The 17018-nt window shown below is 40.9% G+C and overlaps 1 protein-coding gene across 1 annotated transcript in view; it reads right to left on the bottom strand.

Annotated features, from left to right (window-relative positions):
* Nucleotides 1–17018, bottom strand: part of cdkal1 (CDK5 regulatory subunit associated protein 1-like 1) — a 295150-nt gene that overhangs the window by 57791 nt on the left and 220341 nt on the right. The window contains exon 12 of the mRNA XM_050045680.1: nucleotides 13306–13368. Coding sequence (XP_049901637.1) covers nucleotides 13306–13368 — 63 coding nt within the window. The remainder of the gene's footprint in view (nucleotides 1–13305; nucleotides 13369–17018) is intronic.

Genomic DNA, 17018 nt, shown 5'->3' with positions numbered 1-17018 from the left:
GCAGGTGTGGTTAGTTGGTGATTGCTGACATAACAGATAGAAGGCAGATGTGGGGTGAAAAGTCAGACTGATGTTATTAGCCTCTGGTGGTTTCCCACACAGATGAAGACATAGATAGGTCTACCAAACTCTGGCACTGAACCTCTTTATCTCGCATGCAGTGGCAGTGGCACTGAAGTAATCTTGTCTCTGTGAAAAGGACACCTCACAGAAATAGAGAACAAAATTAGATCCCTGACTGACAAACAACACTGGGTTGGTCAGAGAGCCAAATTTAGGTTTTATTAAATGCTAAGTGTGACTTGATTACAAGTCACCAAAACTGACTTGTTGATTTTCTTTTGAAATATAAGTCCGTAAGTAATAAATAGAACGACAGGATGAAGCCATGAAACTATGTCTCTGATGTGTTAAATTAAGAAATACAGGCACACCTTTATCATTTTGTACTATGGTGACTTTTACAATTGAAGACCTCTATGGTCTTTCCTTGAGTTATACTTAGCTAAAAAATAGAGGATATTTTTTAAAGTTCCCTCAGACAAGTGGATAACCTGTAAACCTACATTGCTCAAGATAAAAGCTCTGCAACTCCCAAGTAAAATCAATAAGTAAACACGAGATTTCAAACCGTGTTAACATGTAATTTACAATAGAAGATAAGCTCTCCACAGCTTGTTAAATGAGAAGCTAAAGTAGCTAACAAAGAAACTGGTGTAGTTAGCATTTATCAAGGCAAAGTGAATTAATCCTGTGGAGATTGGCTGAGTTAGTCCCGTGTCTTGACAAAGTGTGTGCAACTGTGAATGTGTGATACTGTGATAAGCTGAGATTTAAATGGGAGGGGTGAATGCAATCGCCAATCTTAAAAGACACATAACACTCACAAGCTAAATATGTCTTTTCCCTACCTAGATCTCTCCCTCTTTCCCTGGTGTGCTTGGCCTGAGCGTGGAATGAAACTGAGAAGACGTTAAGATCCCTTAACAGCATGGGAGTGAGGAAGGAAGGCAGAAAGGCATAAGGAAAAGAAAGAAAAGTCCAAACATGGTTTTAGCTTGTAGCCTGAAACCATGCATCTGAATTTCCATATAGATTGTAGCGGGTTTTGTTGAGGCTTCTAATATTTCTAATGGCAGGCTATGTTAGGCAATCAGGCACAGACAAACAATTACTTTGGCTGATAGGCCTGCATATATGCATACGTAAAAACACACATATATTTCAGCATTTGCACGCTCGCACACAGTGAGACTCAACGGCAGACAAAACATCGAAACACCTCAAATAGTCAAACAAACATATTCTTATCACTCGCACAGACAAGCTCATACATAAGACACAAAGAACACAATCAGCTGTGATGATGCTGAGCTGTCATGGCATACTTCATCCACTATGGCCTTTATTAAGGCCCAGAGACAATCAGGAGCTAGCAGAAATTATACTCTAAAGCTCAGCTCAGATCAAAGATTCGCAACTAGATGAATTAAAACTTGCAATTACTTGCAATGTTCTGGGATACTGTCAGTGTTCACTAATGCTTCTAGACAAGACAGTGTATCGTCTCCATCGCAAAAACTTGCCGTACTTCAGCTCAAACTTTTAGCTTTTCAAGCTAATTTGGTTGCAGAATATAATTTGTAACTTCTTAAAATAAGAATGAGGTTAGATACATGCTACAGTGGCGTTTTCAGTACTGCTAAAACAGCAAAAACATGAGCAAATTGACCTGGGATTCAGATTTACAGTATACATAACAAACATGCCACAAATATTTAAATGACGTGCGCCAATTAATCTGTCAGTGAGTACGTATATGACATATGCACAAACAGGCGGGCAGCAGAAGCGACCCACCATCTGACACCGACACACCGTAAGGAGGGAGACCAACATACGTGTCGACAGCAGCGGGCATGTAAATAAGACAGGCACGGACTGTTGCCACAGAATGCCACAGCAAACAAACATGCCGCCTGGACAGGTTGCAACTGACCAGGCCGGCAAACTTTGCTAAAAGCTGTTCGGCTGTAGACACAGATGAAGTGCCCCATATTCTTAAACCAACCGCTGGCAACTTGACAGGCTGAGTCGGAGGTGGCACCATCGGCCGGCTTGAGTCAAGCTGAGACAAGCCAGTTCACAGCGCAATGACTTTTCTTTGAACCTTCTAAAACAGTCTTCTCTCGTCACGACTCTCTGGTCTGAACTGGGCTTAAAGCAATGATAGGTGTTAATAAGGTTTTTCAAGTAGGTCTAAATTCCACTTGGCCCAGATATGTGCTCACAGGCCCAACAGAAAGAAATAAAACAATCCCTTATTTATCAATTCAAGTAATTTATTACCATAAAAATGCTCATTTCATACATCAACAAAGGACAAAGAAGACCAATACGTGTGTTTCTGTGAGTGTAACAGCAAGAGAAGTGAGGAAAAACCCAAACAAGTCTATTTCTATCTGTCTTGCTGATAAATGCTTGTCAAACAAAGCTACCATGGGTCATTTCATACAAGTTCTTTGCATTAAAGTGCCAAAGCAATTGGAAAACAGCTCTTCTGGTACCATATCTTGTATTTTAGCTGAATGTTGCCTTATGTTGGATATATCAAAAAAGAACTTTGGTCAAAGAAAAGTAATTGCAGCCATTTTCACACCTCAGTTAGGCTACACCAGTAGGTCCTTCTCCTGCTATTAGAAGGAGAGCGTACCATGATATTATACTTACTTGTACCCTATATATGTTTGATATATTTTAAAGAAGAGAGAGAATCCATCTAGCCGGTCAAGCAGCTGCAGAATTCAGAAGGTAATACACGCACAAAAACACACGTTTTCCAAATGAGCCTGGCTGAATTGAAAGCCTATTGACTGAATCAGGAAGCATTCACACTCCTGTCGAGGAAACCATTTAGCAACACAGGCCTTAATACCCCTCCCTCATTCATTTCTCTGTCCCTTTCTCTTCCCCTCCTCACACACACACTCCCTCCCACCACCCCTCCATTCACATGTCAGTCACATAGCATGCTGTTAAAAAGAGGTTGCTGCAAACCCTCGGTTTCCTCTGGCCCACTGCTGTGTGTGCGTGCGCGTGCTTGTGTGTGGATACGAGTGTGAGTGTGTGAACCTGTCTGTATTGATGTGTGTGAATAACACACAGGCTGATGCCTTTGGCCCAACAAATGGAAGCAATCAACAAGCCATTACAGCACACACTGTGTCACTTTGAGAAACACGGAGTGTGAGTAAGAGAGGGAGTGAAAGAGCAAATATTTTCTTGAGATTTTATTGTGAAAGGAGGGAAAAAAATAATTCAACCAGGCAAGCCAACTGAGCCATTTAGATTTCTTGAAAAAAAAACTCTTTTTTTCCCAGCCCATCTCAATTCAAGTCAGTTTTAGTAAGTGAACTTAAAATTTGTCTTAGGCTGGCACAGAAGATATTCAACAACAGTATCCTTTCTCTTTTTCCATTTTGGCGACACAACCTTGGTCCTATGAAAGGCAGAGAGAAAGATTCACTTGAGTGCTCTATGATGTTTTCAGCAGCAACCTCCATTAATGTGACTAGGTTAAATGGCTGTTTTCATGTCCATGTAAAGTAACAATCTAGTTTCCACAGTTGTACAACACACAGAGACACACACTATTTAGAGATTAAAGAATGAACCACCACATAACATCATTTATGTAGAAGATGGAAGAGCCTTTAGTTTGGGCAGGAGTGTCTACCTCTGCACAGAAAAGCAACTCCACTCAGGTGCTTTTGTTTTCTTAAGGTTCAGCATTTTTTTGTTTCGTAATTGCATCACAAATAGTGCCTCATTCATTTAGAGAACTCGGCACCTTTTCAGAAAGTGTTGGCTGCACATTTTCCTTTCTATAGGTGCAGAGAGGGATTTAATGCTTTAAAATGAACATCCAGCATTTTAAACTTATCACGGTCCACACTTCAGCCACTTCCACAATAGACAGTTGAGTGGATTTCGCAGTGTTGTGACATATACAGAGGTGGTTAAGCATATCATTCGCAAACAGTTTTTTAAAAGCCCTAAGCATTGTGGTGCTGCTAAATGTGTGCTGGGTTCTACACCAGCCTTCACGTACACTACAAAGTAGCAGTAGGAGTCAGATTATCTTGGTCGTGGCTGCGCATTATATAAGCCCTTGACATATACGGCTGATATCTGTAACTGTGCTGACTGTCTGCAGACAGAATCTGGAAGAAGTAAAGCTGAGGAGAAAGTTTCAAGATGGGCGAGATCAAAAAACCCTACTTTAACACATGTGAAATAGTAATAAACACACAGAAACATAAAACAACGTATCAGCTCAGTAAAAGGATGTGACAGGTTGCCATGCTTGGCAGAGTTATATGCTGTACTGTATGTCTCCAGAACGAATACAATGTAGCTATGTTGTGGTGTCGCATAAATTAGGAAATAAAGAGCCGGGGAATATTTCAAAGGCAAATGTTTGTTTGGCACCAAATGGACTAAGTAATTATGGAGGCTCACATGTGTGTTTGTACTTTTTGTGGGGCCATTCATGTGTGTGTGTTGTGCAAGTCCCTGTTGTGTAACCTTGACAGATTGAGAGCATGTATGCATGGCTATAGTGCTCTGCTGTACAGTAGCAGAAGAAAACCATGTCTTTGGCAAGCAGCATCGGAATGTGGGAGGAATATCAGTGTTCACACACATACACACACACACACACACACACACACACGCACACACAGAGGTCTCATTCCATTTGTTCCATTTGTGTTGCCTTTGATCAAACAGGAGGTGCAATATTACTCTGCACACTATGATATTATACATATCTTAGCCTGCCCAAAGGCACGGAGGAATTTCTCCGTTATAAGACCTGTTTCTGTCTTCTGTCAACTCTGTCATAGAGAGATCTTTTCAATATTCATTGGACACTCATCAGGCCCCAGTGCTGCTTTTAATTAAAATACTGGTTAAAAAATGCCCAGAGATCCCACAAAAGTGAACAATCAGTCTGATTCTAACAGACAAATAGTATAAAATGAGATACAACACATATATCATTACACAACAGCTCATGTTTAGAGCTTAAGAGTCAAAACAGATGGCCGTTATTTCCCATGTGCTGGCAAAAAAAAATCCCCATTGCTCCAGAATGCTGGTTTGTTTTGGAATTGAGCAAGCAGGTTTCAAATTTTGAGCAATCCTTATCTGCTCTGCATCCAGTTTAGTTTTTATTTTTAAGAAAATAGTTCTGTCACATGACCTTCATTTTACGAAATATCTCTGTCCATACTCGAAAGCCATACTCAAGTCTTCAGCAGTCTCATCTCGTCACAGAGGTAGCAAAGTGTACAGGCTGACATATCCTTTTTCAAAACACCTACTGGAAATCTCATCACCATGGATTCCCATTTGATATAAGGATGAAGGAGCTGACTACACACAAGTGATTCTCTGGACTTGCAGAAGTTTTCCTTCCATTCCTCATCAACAACTCTGGAAAGTGTCCAATCATCTGCTGATTCGTCCGGGTCTGATCCAAAACCTTTGTTTTTGGTGGACTTTAAACCACAAATGCTGAAATGCTTGGAGCAAAAACACTGGGTGTCACTGTGAAGTGGTGCAGCAATGTAAACGTTAGCAAACCAGTAGTCCACCATTGTTGTTGTTGTTCTTAGCACATGCTTACTACACAAAGCAACAATGGGCATGCACTAATTGAGGAGATGATGTTATCATTGCCAAAATTCTACATTTTCCATGCCCATACATATACACTCTAACCAGAGTTTTGGAAGATCTGCTCCTAGAAGGGGATCTAAAAAATCTGTTTTAGTGACCAAAACTCAGTTTAGGCCAAAACTTTTGGGAAAACATCCAGTTAGAAAAATATCTGTCTGCGTGTAGACAGGGCCTTAAATTAAGTTTGCATGTCTATCGAGTATACCCATTATTTATGCATCAATGATTGAAACTTGGACAGGGTTTGACCTCCATGTGATTTTTTCCTCCTTTTTTTCACTTGGCCAGTTGGGCAAGTATAGGTCAGAATTCTGTTTGCCCAAAGTCATCTTTCATGAACCCCTTTTTAAATGTATCTGTGGTTTTCAAGTAACAGAAACTAGTTTATTGTCAAGTTAATTCATAAAGTAGCCTGGAAATCCAGACTCAAATCTAGAAAGATTTTGAGTCTGGCCCTCATGATACACCCTTCCTACCCAAGGGGTGGCACTAACTGAGGCATATTAAATGCCACTGCAGGCAATTGGATAGCACAATGGCCAATCACAACAAAAAACAAAGGTGATGTATTCATTGCACATTTGTTTGACGACCAGTGGGGCTAACTGATATATTATTCTTTTGCCGTATCGCGTCGGCAAAATGGCAAAAACGTCCTTCCTGAAAGCGAAAGCTTCTAGGGCAGTCTTCTGTTCCTCTCTCAAGGAAAAAGGTAAGTGTAGTTGGCTTAGTGTTTCTTCTAGTGTTGCACGGTATACCGGTACTAAAATAGTACCGCGGTACTAGAGTATTCCAAACAGTACTATACTGCATTTGGAAAATACTGGTACTTTGAAATTGATTCAATTCATTAATTTAGTTAATTTATTTTACTCAATTATGCACACAAACGCCTTTCTTGTTCCTATTGGAGCACAGATTGCGCAAGTGGTGTGTATGTGCTTGCAAGAGAAAGTCTGCCTCGCAAAGGGAGACAACACGAGACAACACAAACTTGGTGGAACATTTGAGTTACCAAACCGTGACGTCCGTACCGAGGTACTTACCGAACCATGATTTTTTTGGTACCGTTACACCCCTACTATTTATTGTTCTAAAGGTTTGTATCCAAAAGGACTTTTCCTTAGCAAAAGTACGGAAGAGTATCGAAAAGTATCGAAATTCATATTGGTATTGGTACCGAAACAAAGATTTTGGTATCGTGACAACACTAGTTTCTTCCAAAACTAAATTGAATGGACGTGGTCCTTCGGCAGCCGCTCCTATGGCGCAGCCCCATCTTCATCATGTTACGCCCGCCCAGAGCCCGGCTCTGTCAGATAGACTGATCTGATTGGTCCGATAGGAGATTCAACTGGCTCTGCTGGTCGGGGCCAGATCCCAGCGCAGAGCAAATTCGAATTTGCTAGGGGCGGGGGATCTGGATTTCCAGGTTATTCATAAAGTAGACCGGCCTTTGAAAATCAACCCGGTTTCATCTGTCTTGCTTTTAACTTGCAGCAAACTACACAAAACAAACTTGGAGCTTCGCCAAAATCCTCTAACACCACCCAGCTAAACTCCATGATGATTGAAATGCTCATTTGCACTTCAGCTTATAAACTTTGTATTTACCTGCCGCCATTTTATTGCGAGTGCAATCTTTGTACTGTGCATGTGCAAGTCTCAACAGAAATGAGAAGGAAGCAAGATGGCTCAATCCTTATCTACTTCCATCATCAGCTATGAAAAATGTGCTTAATTCTTTTTTACCACTCCTCAACTGAGCATCTTAGAAAAAAATGTGATTAAAGTTCACTTCAGTGGGTATGTAACCCATGCACACATCGACCCCACCATGTCATATCGGAATCTAAATATGATGGCACTGACAGAGATACAGTAAAGTCATGTGGTGAGATAATGACAGGAAGAGAAATGCTCTCAAAAACACATCTCATTCAGCAACATTTTTTCCCAGAATGCATCCTAAATGAACAAGCAAACAAAACAACCACAATGATAACATTTCCATGTATTGCGGAGTCCATCATAATTACCAAATTAGAGATGGCACAGTAGTTGCAGTTATCAGCATAAAAATAATAGCACCATAATCAACTCATATTCATCTTTGTGCAGTAGCGACAAAAGAGCTCAGCTAACACTACTTAAGACTTTAAATACCTTTTATGCCTTACATTTACATAATTTAAGACATTTAAGAGCCACGCTGAACCTAGAGACAGACAGAGCCAAAAAATGGCTTTCACAGCATAGACAGAAAGAGACAGATGGGTGGAGAGACAAGTTAAGGGAGCGTGGCAAGAAAATAAATCACCATAACCAATATTTCTGTCTCCTTCCCCCCCCCCCCCCCCCCCCACCCCCTGCTTCTCTTGCCCTAAATAGTCAGTTAATTAACAGAAGAGGAGGGAAAAAAAGTGTGGCAAGCAAATGTCAAGTTCGACAAAGATGGAGGTTAGCTTCTCACAACAATGCAAAACAACAGCAGCTTAAAAAAACTCATTCTACAAAATAAAAGTAATTAAAATTGCCAAAAGGGAAAAAAGCTGAATACTAATTGTTCAGTTTAGCAACGTGTGGAAAATATGAAAAAAAGTGATCTGTTGGGGAGAGAAAGAGAATTGTTAGACTAATTAACATTTTTTTTTTCTTTTCTTCAAATCATAAATAATTACGTCAACTTCTATGAGGCAAACTGGGATTTCAGAATAACTGAAGGGGGAAAGTTTATTGAGTATAATTAAGTGTTTTATTCTCTGCAAATGCGGTCTTTCTCTTGTTAGTCTTTCATTATCAGCCTTTCATTTAGCTACCTCCACCTCCCACTCTATTTCCAACTTTCAGTTTTCTCTCTCTGTGTGTCTTGTGTGGCTGGGCAGGTGCAACGGGCCATGTTGACAGCTTGTCCCTCCTCTCTTGCCGCAAGGAAAACTGTCACCCCTGTCATTCAGGCCTATGAACACAGCATGGAGAATGTATGTATGTGTCTGTGTGCACGTTCTCCGGAGACTACGACAGTGCGGGGTGAGGGGAGGGAGGGGAGGGGGGCTTTATTAGCTCTGCCAGAAACAGCTGAATGCATGGACACTCACACACACACGCACACGTTAAGTTTGCAGAGAATGACTAAAGCGTGATGGGAGTTTCACAACCTCAACCTGGAAGAGCAAAACCCTGAGGGAGCAAAACTTTGGACCACATGACATGGTGATGCAGCAAAGGGAGAGTCTTTGTGTGCGTGGTGTGTTCAGACACTTTTTCCTGTCTACACACACATGCACACATTTGCACAGGGGAATAAAATGTGGTCACTCTGTACAAACAATAGCAAGACAAGCATGCCAGTGCTGTGTATCATCCCTCTCATCGGATCTTATGGATGAATAAAAACAGAATAACTTGTACTGTGAATACAGAGAACAGGCACAGCAGAGGCCTGTAGGTGAGATACACAATGCTTTCTCTATCTTAAAATCTCCCAATTAGCTGACTTTGTCGTTAGGAGGTGGAGGGGAGACAGCTGCCAAACTGCACGCCACTGCAGACCACTGTTCAAGACCAACAAACAACGAAAGCGGGTGTTTTTTTAGGGAGAAATTGGCGACATTTCCTGTGCCGATTGTGCCACCAACACCGGGTATTTTAAGCCAAAACATGATGTTTTCCTAAAGTGTTTTTGTGCCTTAACATAACCTCACATTAACCACGACATTGTTGAAACCTACAGAAACATAAAGCCTCAACATATCAGCTACATTATAACGTACAAATCTAACGAATCAATAGACATCTGGTCCCTGATACTGGTTACCAGTATAGTACATGCTTACAGTTTTCTACTGAGAAACTAGGAGTACAAAGCATGCGCCACAATGGTACAAAATTCAAATATCTAAGACTTAAACTCTGTCTTGGGACCGAAAAAGGTTGCAGACCTGTACATGTCAAAAACATACCAGACTTGTTTTAACGGTGAGGCACCACCTCTCATGTGGGACGCAGGCAAAAAAAAAAAGGAAGAGAAAAAACAAGAAAGAACCTGTAATCCAAAACAAAACACAAGGCTCCAACATGGCTCAGTGGGTTACTCAGTCAAGGCCTTAGAGAGTCTGTGTGTGTAGTGTCTGAGAGTGTGTGTGTGTGTGTCCGGTGCAGGGCACTGGCCCTAGACAAAGTGCTCTGCCAGCTTTCTGCCCACTGGTCTTTTCATTGCTGATGGATGGGCCTTGTTCAGGACCATCTGGCTATAGGATATTTCACATTAATCATCACGCACGCATGCACACACACACACACACACACACACACACACACACACACACACACACACACAAACACACACACACACACACACTTCTGTCTCTATACAATTATCTTCATGTAAATGAACACACATGGAAACATCTACCTCAGACATACTTATTGTTACAATGCCATTTAATATACAGAGACAAAGTGAACGAAAAGAAGATGGAGGACAGAAAGGAAGAAAGAAAGAAAGAGAAAACAGAAAAAAAAAATATGTAGCCCTTTTCATTGTGATTCAGAGCTCGCCACGGGAGATTAAGAAAAAAGCTTGCTACAACAAAACAAAACAAAATAAAAAAAAACAATTAGTTCATTTAAAAACATTGCTTCATTTGGTCGGTAGCCTGGAGCTATGGAACAATAAAGCCTCACTAACCCCCACCCCCCACCCTGACTCAGTCTTTATTAATGACCTTTTCGTACCTATAGGAGGATGCGTATTTACAATAATGACTTTAAAGACACCAATTTCTCCCTTCCCTCTAAATCTGTGTGCTCTCTTTTCCTCCCTTTTTATCTCTCTCTCCTTCGCACACACGCACACACACACACACACACACACACACACACACACACATGGATGTGTTAGTAAACACATAATATCCTTATATAAACCTTAAACTGAAAGGCCAGACACCCAAGGGAATTTGACGTAAAATAGGGACATTATCAGACTTCATTTATTTCTATCTAACGGCTATATGGGCTTAATACAAGCTGATTTGCCTCAGCATTTCCACAGTGTATGGACATGGGCAAGGACAGGCAGAAACGTGGCTGATCTGGGAGGAAGCATGCTTGACATTAGATTTATTATCATTAAATCATATCTCACGGCTATCTGGGTTTGTAATGCAAAGGGATTTATTTGCACATCGACACAATCTATGGAGAAAGGAATAAGACCTACAGGAACAGGGCTGTAAGTTGTGCGGCTTGGGAGATTTACAAGAAACTTGCTTGACATATTAAAAATATTTATGTATGAGGCCAATCAGATACCATGTAATAGGACGGGATTACTTTTGACACATTCTATCCACAAAATACAGTGAAATATGCAAGGTTATCAGTAAGGTAGCTGACATTTTGCTCCGCTGGGGATTAAACACATATGATGTTATGCAGCAGCAATAAACGCTGTGTATCAGAGCAGAGTAATCGTTTTTATCAGTGGCATTTTTTTATCCACTTAATTTGTAGTTTATATTTCAACATAGCTGTTAGCAATAACAGCATGAAAAACAAACACAAGGCAAGGCACTAGATACATATGGAGGAAATATCACTACAAATTAATGTAGAAATTTGAAAGAAAAAGATATATTCACTGTTGATATGTACAGATTTCTAATACTGTCTACTGAGAGACATCGTTTCACATGGTCTAGGGTTCTGACTGCAGCCATGTTTCATCTTTGGCCTTAACTTTGGAATGGACAGGGGCTTGGTCCCTGAGGATCTCGTGCTACACGCTGGCTCAGAGTGAATCAAGATGTGTGAGAACTAGCAAGATGATACAGTGCCTCTAAATTGGTGCTTCACACAAAATCTGTCTTTTGAGAATGAAACAGTCTGCACCCTGTATACTCTGGACAAGTGGACAAGTGGATCTGGCGCCAGGATTAATAAAAAAAACGGATCTGCTGTGTGTAACATGCTGGGAATTTTAGGTGGCTCTATGCAATTGCCTTTCAAGGGTTTTAAAGTGGTTTGTAATGTGCAACATTCAGGGACATACTTCAGCTAACTTCCTGGACTCTGCCTTGGGCCTTGTGGGACATGAACAATCGAATCCTTCATCGATCAGCGTTTTGTGCGTGGCAAAAGGGTGTAAGAGAACAAAATGTTCACATGTATTTGTGAGATGGAGAAGCTCAGCAAAGCAGGTTCAGCGCAGTTCATGTTCTCACAGTTGGTTTATCAATTCTTCCGGGAATCATTCTTGAGGAGAACGCATGTTCACAAATGCTAAGTGTCTGATTTAGATGCAAACGTGTTATTGTCTTATAAAGATATTCTCCCCTAACTTTGCTCAATACACATTCTCTATTTGTGATCTTAGGCACTGCTAATATCACTGTGATGTGTGTGTGTGTGTGTGTGTGTGTGTGTGTGTGTGTGTGTGTGTGTGTGTGTGTGCGCGTGCGTGCGTGCGTGTGTGTGTGTGTGTGAGGCAAAGATCCATGCCTGCCACAATGAAAGCGTGATCTCTCTCATATCCTTTTAATTACTGCGTAACATATGACAACACACCACAGGCACAAACTCCTCTAAAGGTATAAACTCTGAAAAAGAAGTTGGCCAAGCTAAAGCTTTGCTAAATGACAGTGGAACAACTGCAAGGATGGCTTCAATCACCAACATGCTCACAACATTCACTCTGCAGTACAGGTCGCTGCCTTCCTTGTACACCATCTAGCTTTATTTCTCGTCAAGATCAGCAAGTTATCGCTACTGTTCACACCACTGCTTAGACGCTGGGCAAAAATATTCTCATTGCCCACTGTTACTTACATGACCACACCAAAAAACGACTAAGTGGGAAATATATTTTGCTGTGAGCAGCCTTACACCAGGACCCATGATAGTCTCATATGTCAAAATACAATTTTTCTTTTTCATGACGGTGGAAAACGCGGTGACAGCTGTTGTCATGGGCCTGTCACTTTCAGAAGGACATCTTTGTATAAGAACTCAGCACACACACACAGACACACACACTGCTGTCACAAGGGTCTCATCATCATAAGCATGCCTGAAGAGAGGCATGTTCAGTCTGCTGTCAGATGTTAACCTCATAATGTATGAGCCCATACACACAAATATATACACATAGAGTTGAGGAGATTTATCTTCAACTTCAAAATTCATTCTCTCTCCCACACACACACACACACACACACACACACACACACGCTCACTCACTCACTCACTCACAATGTAATCAGGAGCAAACACTCGAGCTGTCCTCATTCACTAGATTGCTGACAAGAGGTGTCCATCTTGTGGAGACAACAAACTCATCACAGCTATAAAGACAATATGATGATGGTGACCTACAACTATTTGTGATGTCAAGTGAAGACTTCCGGTCTGTAGGTGAATGAGGCTCAATAGTAAGAGCTCTTCCCATTAAGAAATGGGCAGATGCATATAAAAAAGAAATAAAAGACCAAAAGTGAAACAGGCAGGTAGACAAATACAGAAACATAAACCAGGAATTAACACTGAGAGATGTCTTACCTCGTGGTCGTAGGGGTTGTAGGAGTGGAAGAGTTGTGACAGCACTTTAGTCCTCTGCTTCTTCTGTAGACAATAAAAAAAGACAAAAAATAAATTTAAAGTTTAAAAGCCACTCATTTAATGTATGTATAGTACAGCTAAAAAGACCAATACATGAAGCTGGGGCTAGATTATCACTGAATTAAGATTCAATTGTTGATAGTAAAATATAGTTACATTAAAACCAATTCATCTAAATAGGGAAAAAATGCCCCATTCATAGGTGATGTCCCCTCTACGCAAACTACTCAACCTTTGCTCTTTGACATGACGAGGATGTAAATCACAAGTTTCATTACGATACAATACTACATCGATTCACTGGACAACAATATGATTATGGCTGATATCACAAAGTCTGCCACAATACCATTTTCTTTTCTTTGTCTTGGCTGCTCAACATTGTTAGCCTGGTGCTACGCCAGGCTTTAGAAAGGACATGCATTTGGACAGAAATGCTGACACAGATGTGCCATGGGAATTTCAAAATCAAGGTGCTTCTTATGCCCAGTTCAGACTAAAGATTCGCGACGAGTCGAGTTAAAACGTGCAACTACTTGCAACGCACCGTTCTGCAATGTTCTAAAACCCTCCCAGTTCACACCAATGCAACTAGATGAGACGATGTATCATCTCTATGCAACAACTCACTATACCTCCACTTTGGTTGCAGCTTTTCAGGCTTATTTTGTGGCTGAATATAATTTGTAGCTTCTTAAAATATGAATGAGGATAGTGATAGTGAGATACTGGCTACAGTTGCATTTGTAGTATTGATGAAACGGTGAAAAACATACAACGAACATCAGATGGACTGTATTCAAAATAAATACGCCACAATAATATAAATTACCAGCACCATATTAATTGGTCAATGAGAATGTGTGTGGGGTGGGGCATAAGCACATACAGCGAGTAGCAGCATCTATACACCGTCTGACACCTGCACAATGTGAGGACGGACTCAATCTATCTATCTATCAATCTATCAATCTATCTATCTATCTATCCACCCACCCACCTATCCATCCATACTATATATATATATATATATATACGTATATATATTCAGATCGATGTATCGTTACACCCCTTTGAATATGACAATTTCAATGTTTTTTATTTTGTTTGTATGATTGTTATTGATTTGTGAAGCCATAGGCTTCATTTAGGTATGGCGAGGTATGGCAGCTGCCATACCTTGGAATCGGGAGAAAAAAAAAAGAGAGAGGTTCTGTAGTCATCTTACTTGTGTCATGGATGTATTATGTGATATGTTAGATAGTCCAAGGCGCACTGGCTGGTTGTTTTCATTGTATTGCACTTAAGTCACGAGTGTTATTGAATCAAATTGTTTGCCACTTCGCTCCTCCGCAAGTTATGAGTTATGTGCGTTATCTGTGTGTTGTACAAGCATTTTGCTCTGCTGCTGTAGACAGCCTGTCTAAATGATGTCCTGAAGCCTGTCTGAGGGGTGTATGTGGGGTGTTTTTCTTCATGTCGGCATGTTAAGCTTGTATTTTCAGTCTCTGGAGACACTCCAATAAATTTGCCTATACAGTATTGTACCAAATTGGCCTTTGTTTTACTGTGTTTCATACACTGGACCCCTTGGTTATCTTCTAGAAATGAGCTTGTAATTAATTTATTTTCTTTATTTTCTGTGAAGTTAAACACATGACTAATGATAATTAAACGTCCGCTCGCTGTCCGTGCTGCTGAAATATGCGCCGAAATAGGTCCGATGTTTTCACTGCTCTCACCAAGTCGTGCATTACACGATGTTTTCACTGCTCTCACCAAGTCGTGCATTACATGCAGACATGAGGTATTATGAATATGAGAAACAGCTTCATGTCCTTTGAAACAGTTTTCAATAGCATAGTATGTACTTCTGACAGGTCAAAGACCAAAGTGAAGTTTTATATAAGTTCATATTTTTGAAACTCCATCATCAGTAGCTCTGTGACGTCATATCATATTGCCATACCTTAGCTTTTGCTGAAACGATGCCCCTGCGTGAAGCCCATTTTTACACTGTTCAACTAAATTGGACTTGAGTACTTGTTCATTAATATCCAAGATTGTGAAACGATAAAATGCTCTGTACAACTCCCTGAAAAGTTATTCTCTGCATTTTCTCAGTATGTCTACCTTGTCTACTTTTAGGCAGTTGTGTTAATGTACTGTACAAGGGACAAATTAATCACTTGTCAGTAACACTGATAGAGATTTAAATGCTTTATACTTCTTATTTTTCATTCAGTCCCTACAACCCTCATGATCTGAACATAAAATATTGTTGCCTAGCATTTCCTCATCCTCTTCTGCTTGTCTTGTAGATGGATAAAATGAAATATGGTATAAATATGGACGCACAGTACAGTTTCACTCATGTTAACTTATTAGGTCACTTGAATAGACGGGAAAAAATCACTACGAACAACGCCTACAGTAATTCATTAAATCCATAAAATATGGAATGAACAGAGGAGAAAAAATACATTTATTTGCCCACCAGCTGTGGCACAAATTTATCTCTCGTTTTCTCATTTTATTCCTGCTCAAAGTCTGGCCTTAACCTTGCATGTCCTTAATGTGTAATGAGATGCACAACCGTGAGACATGACTGTTTGATGTGTGGCAGTTGTTAATGCAATCAGTTACATGAGGCCGATGCAGTTACAAAGAGTGCTAATTAGCTCGCTGATTAGGCCGTGTCTGGCTAAGGGGGAAGGATATATGTATATGCTACTGTAGCTAAAGGGAGTATGCATTCATTGCCACGCTGTCTCCTCTTCCCTTCCTCTGCCTTTTCAGCGTATGTAAAGGTCTGGATTCAATGTCCTTAGGCCAGATCTGTACATATGCAGCAGACGATCTACAAGTCACTCTGCTATCACACACAGGCATCATTATAGCATGACTGTCAAATGCAGCTTGAGGATGTGGAGACGAGGAGGACGGATGCAGAGGAGGAAAAATCTATGAATATGTACAGATGTATGGTCAAGTTAACAAAGATGGACATAGTTTCAAAAGTTAACATGTAATAACATGACAGGCTGTTCCCAGAGGAGTGAAAAGGATCAGAGATGTGCCTGATTAGTCGACTAGTCGTTTAAAGGTTGCTACATTCTTTAGTTGACTAGAAATGTAGTAGGTTAAGCCCACTGGTATTAGGACACCCAGAGGAAAGCGTTTGGATCGGTATGTGAGACCAATTGTCAGCACTGATCCTCGTCGGCTCTCCCTCTATCGCTCTCTGTCTGTGTCACACACACAAGCACTCTCAGACTCAATCAATGTAACTGCGTGCACATCTGTGCGACTGATGCAAGTCCGCAGCTGTCAGCAGATGTACAATATGGAAAATATGTCTGAGGACAGCCTCACACATGCACTGGCTGGATATCTGACTCTGGGCTGAACAAGAGAGCTGCTTTTGAGTGCGATGGAGATCGTAAGAAGCCTAGACGTGTGTTAGTTTAATTGAGTTGTTGTCAAGGTGGTGCAATGGTTAACACTGTCGCCTCACAGCAAAAGGGTTTCTGGTTCAAACCCCTCGTGGGGGGTTCGAACTCCAGGGTGGGGAAGCCCTTCTTTTTGCATGTTCTCCCCGTGTCAGCGTGGGTTTTCTCTAGGTACTCCAGCTTCCTCCCCAAGGTCCAAAG

This window comes from Epinephelus moara, chromosome 6 (genome assembly GCF_006386435.1).
Source record: "Epinephelus moara isolate mb chromosome 6, YSFRI_EMoa_1.0, whole genome shotgun sequence".
Taxonomy (NCBI): Eukaryota; Metazoa; Chordata; class Actinopteri; order Perciformes; family Serranidae; genus Epinephelus; species Epinephelus moara.
Note: the sequence above shows the minus strand (reverse complement) of the source record. Positions and strands in the feature narration are given on the sequence as shown.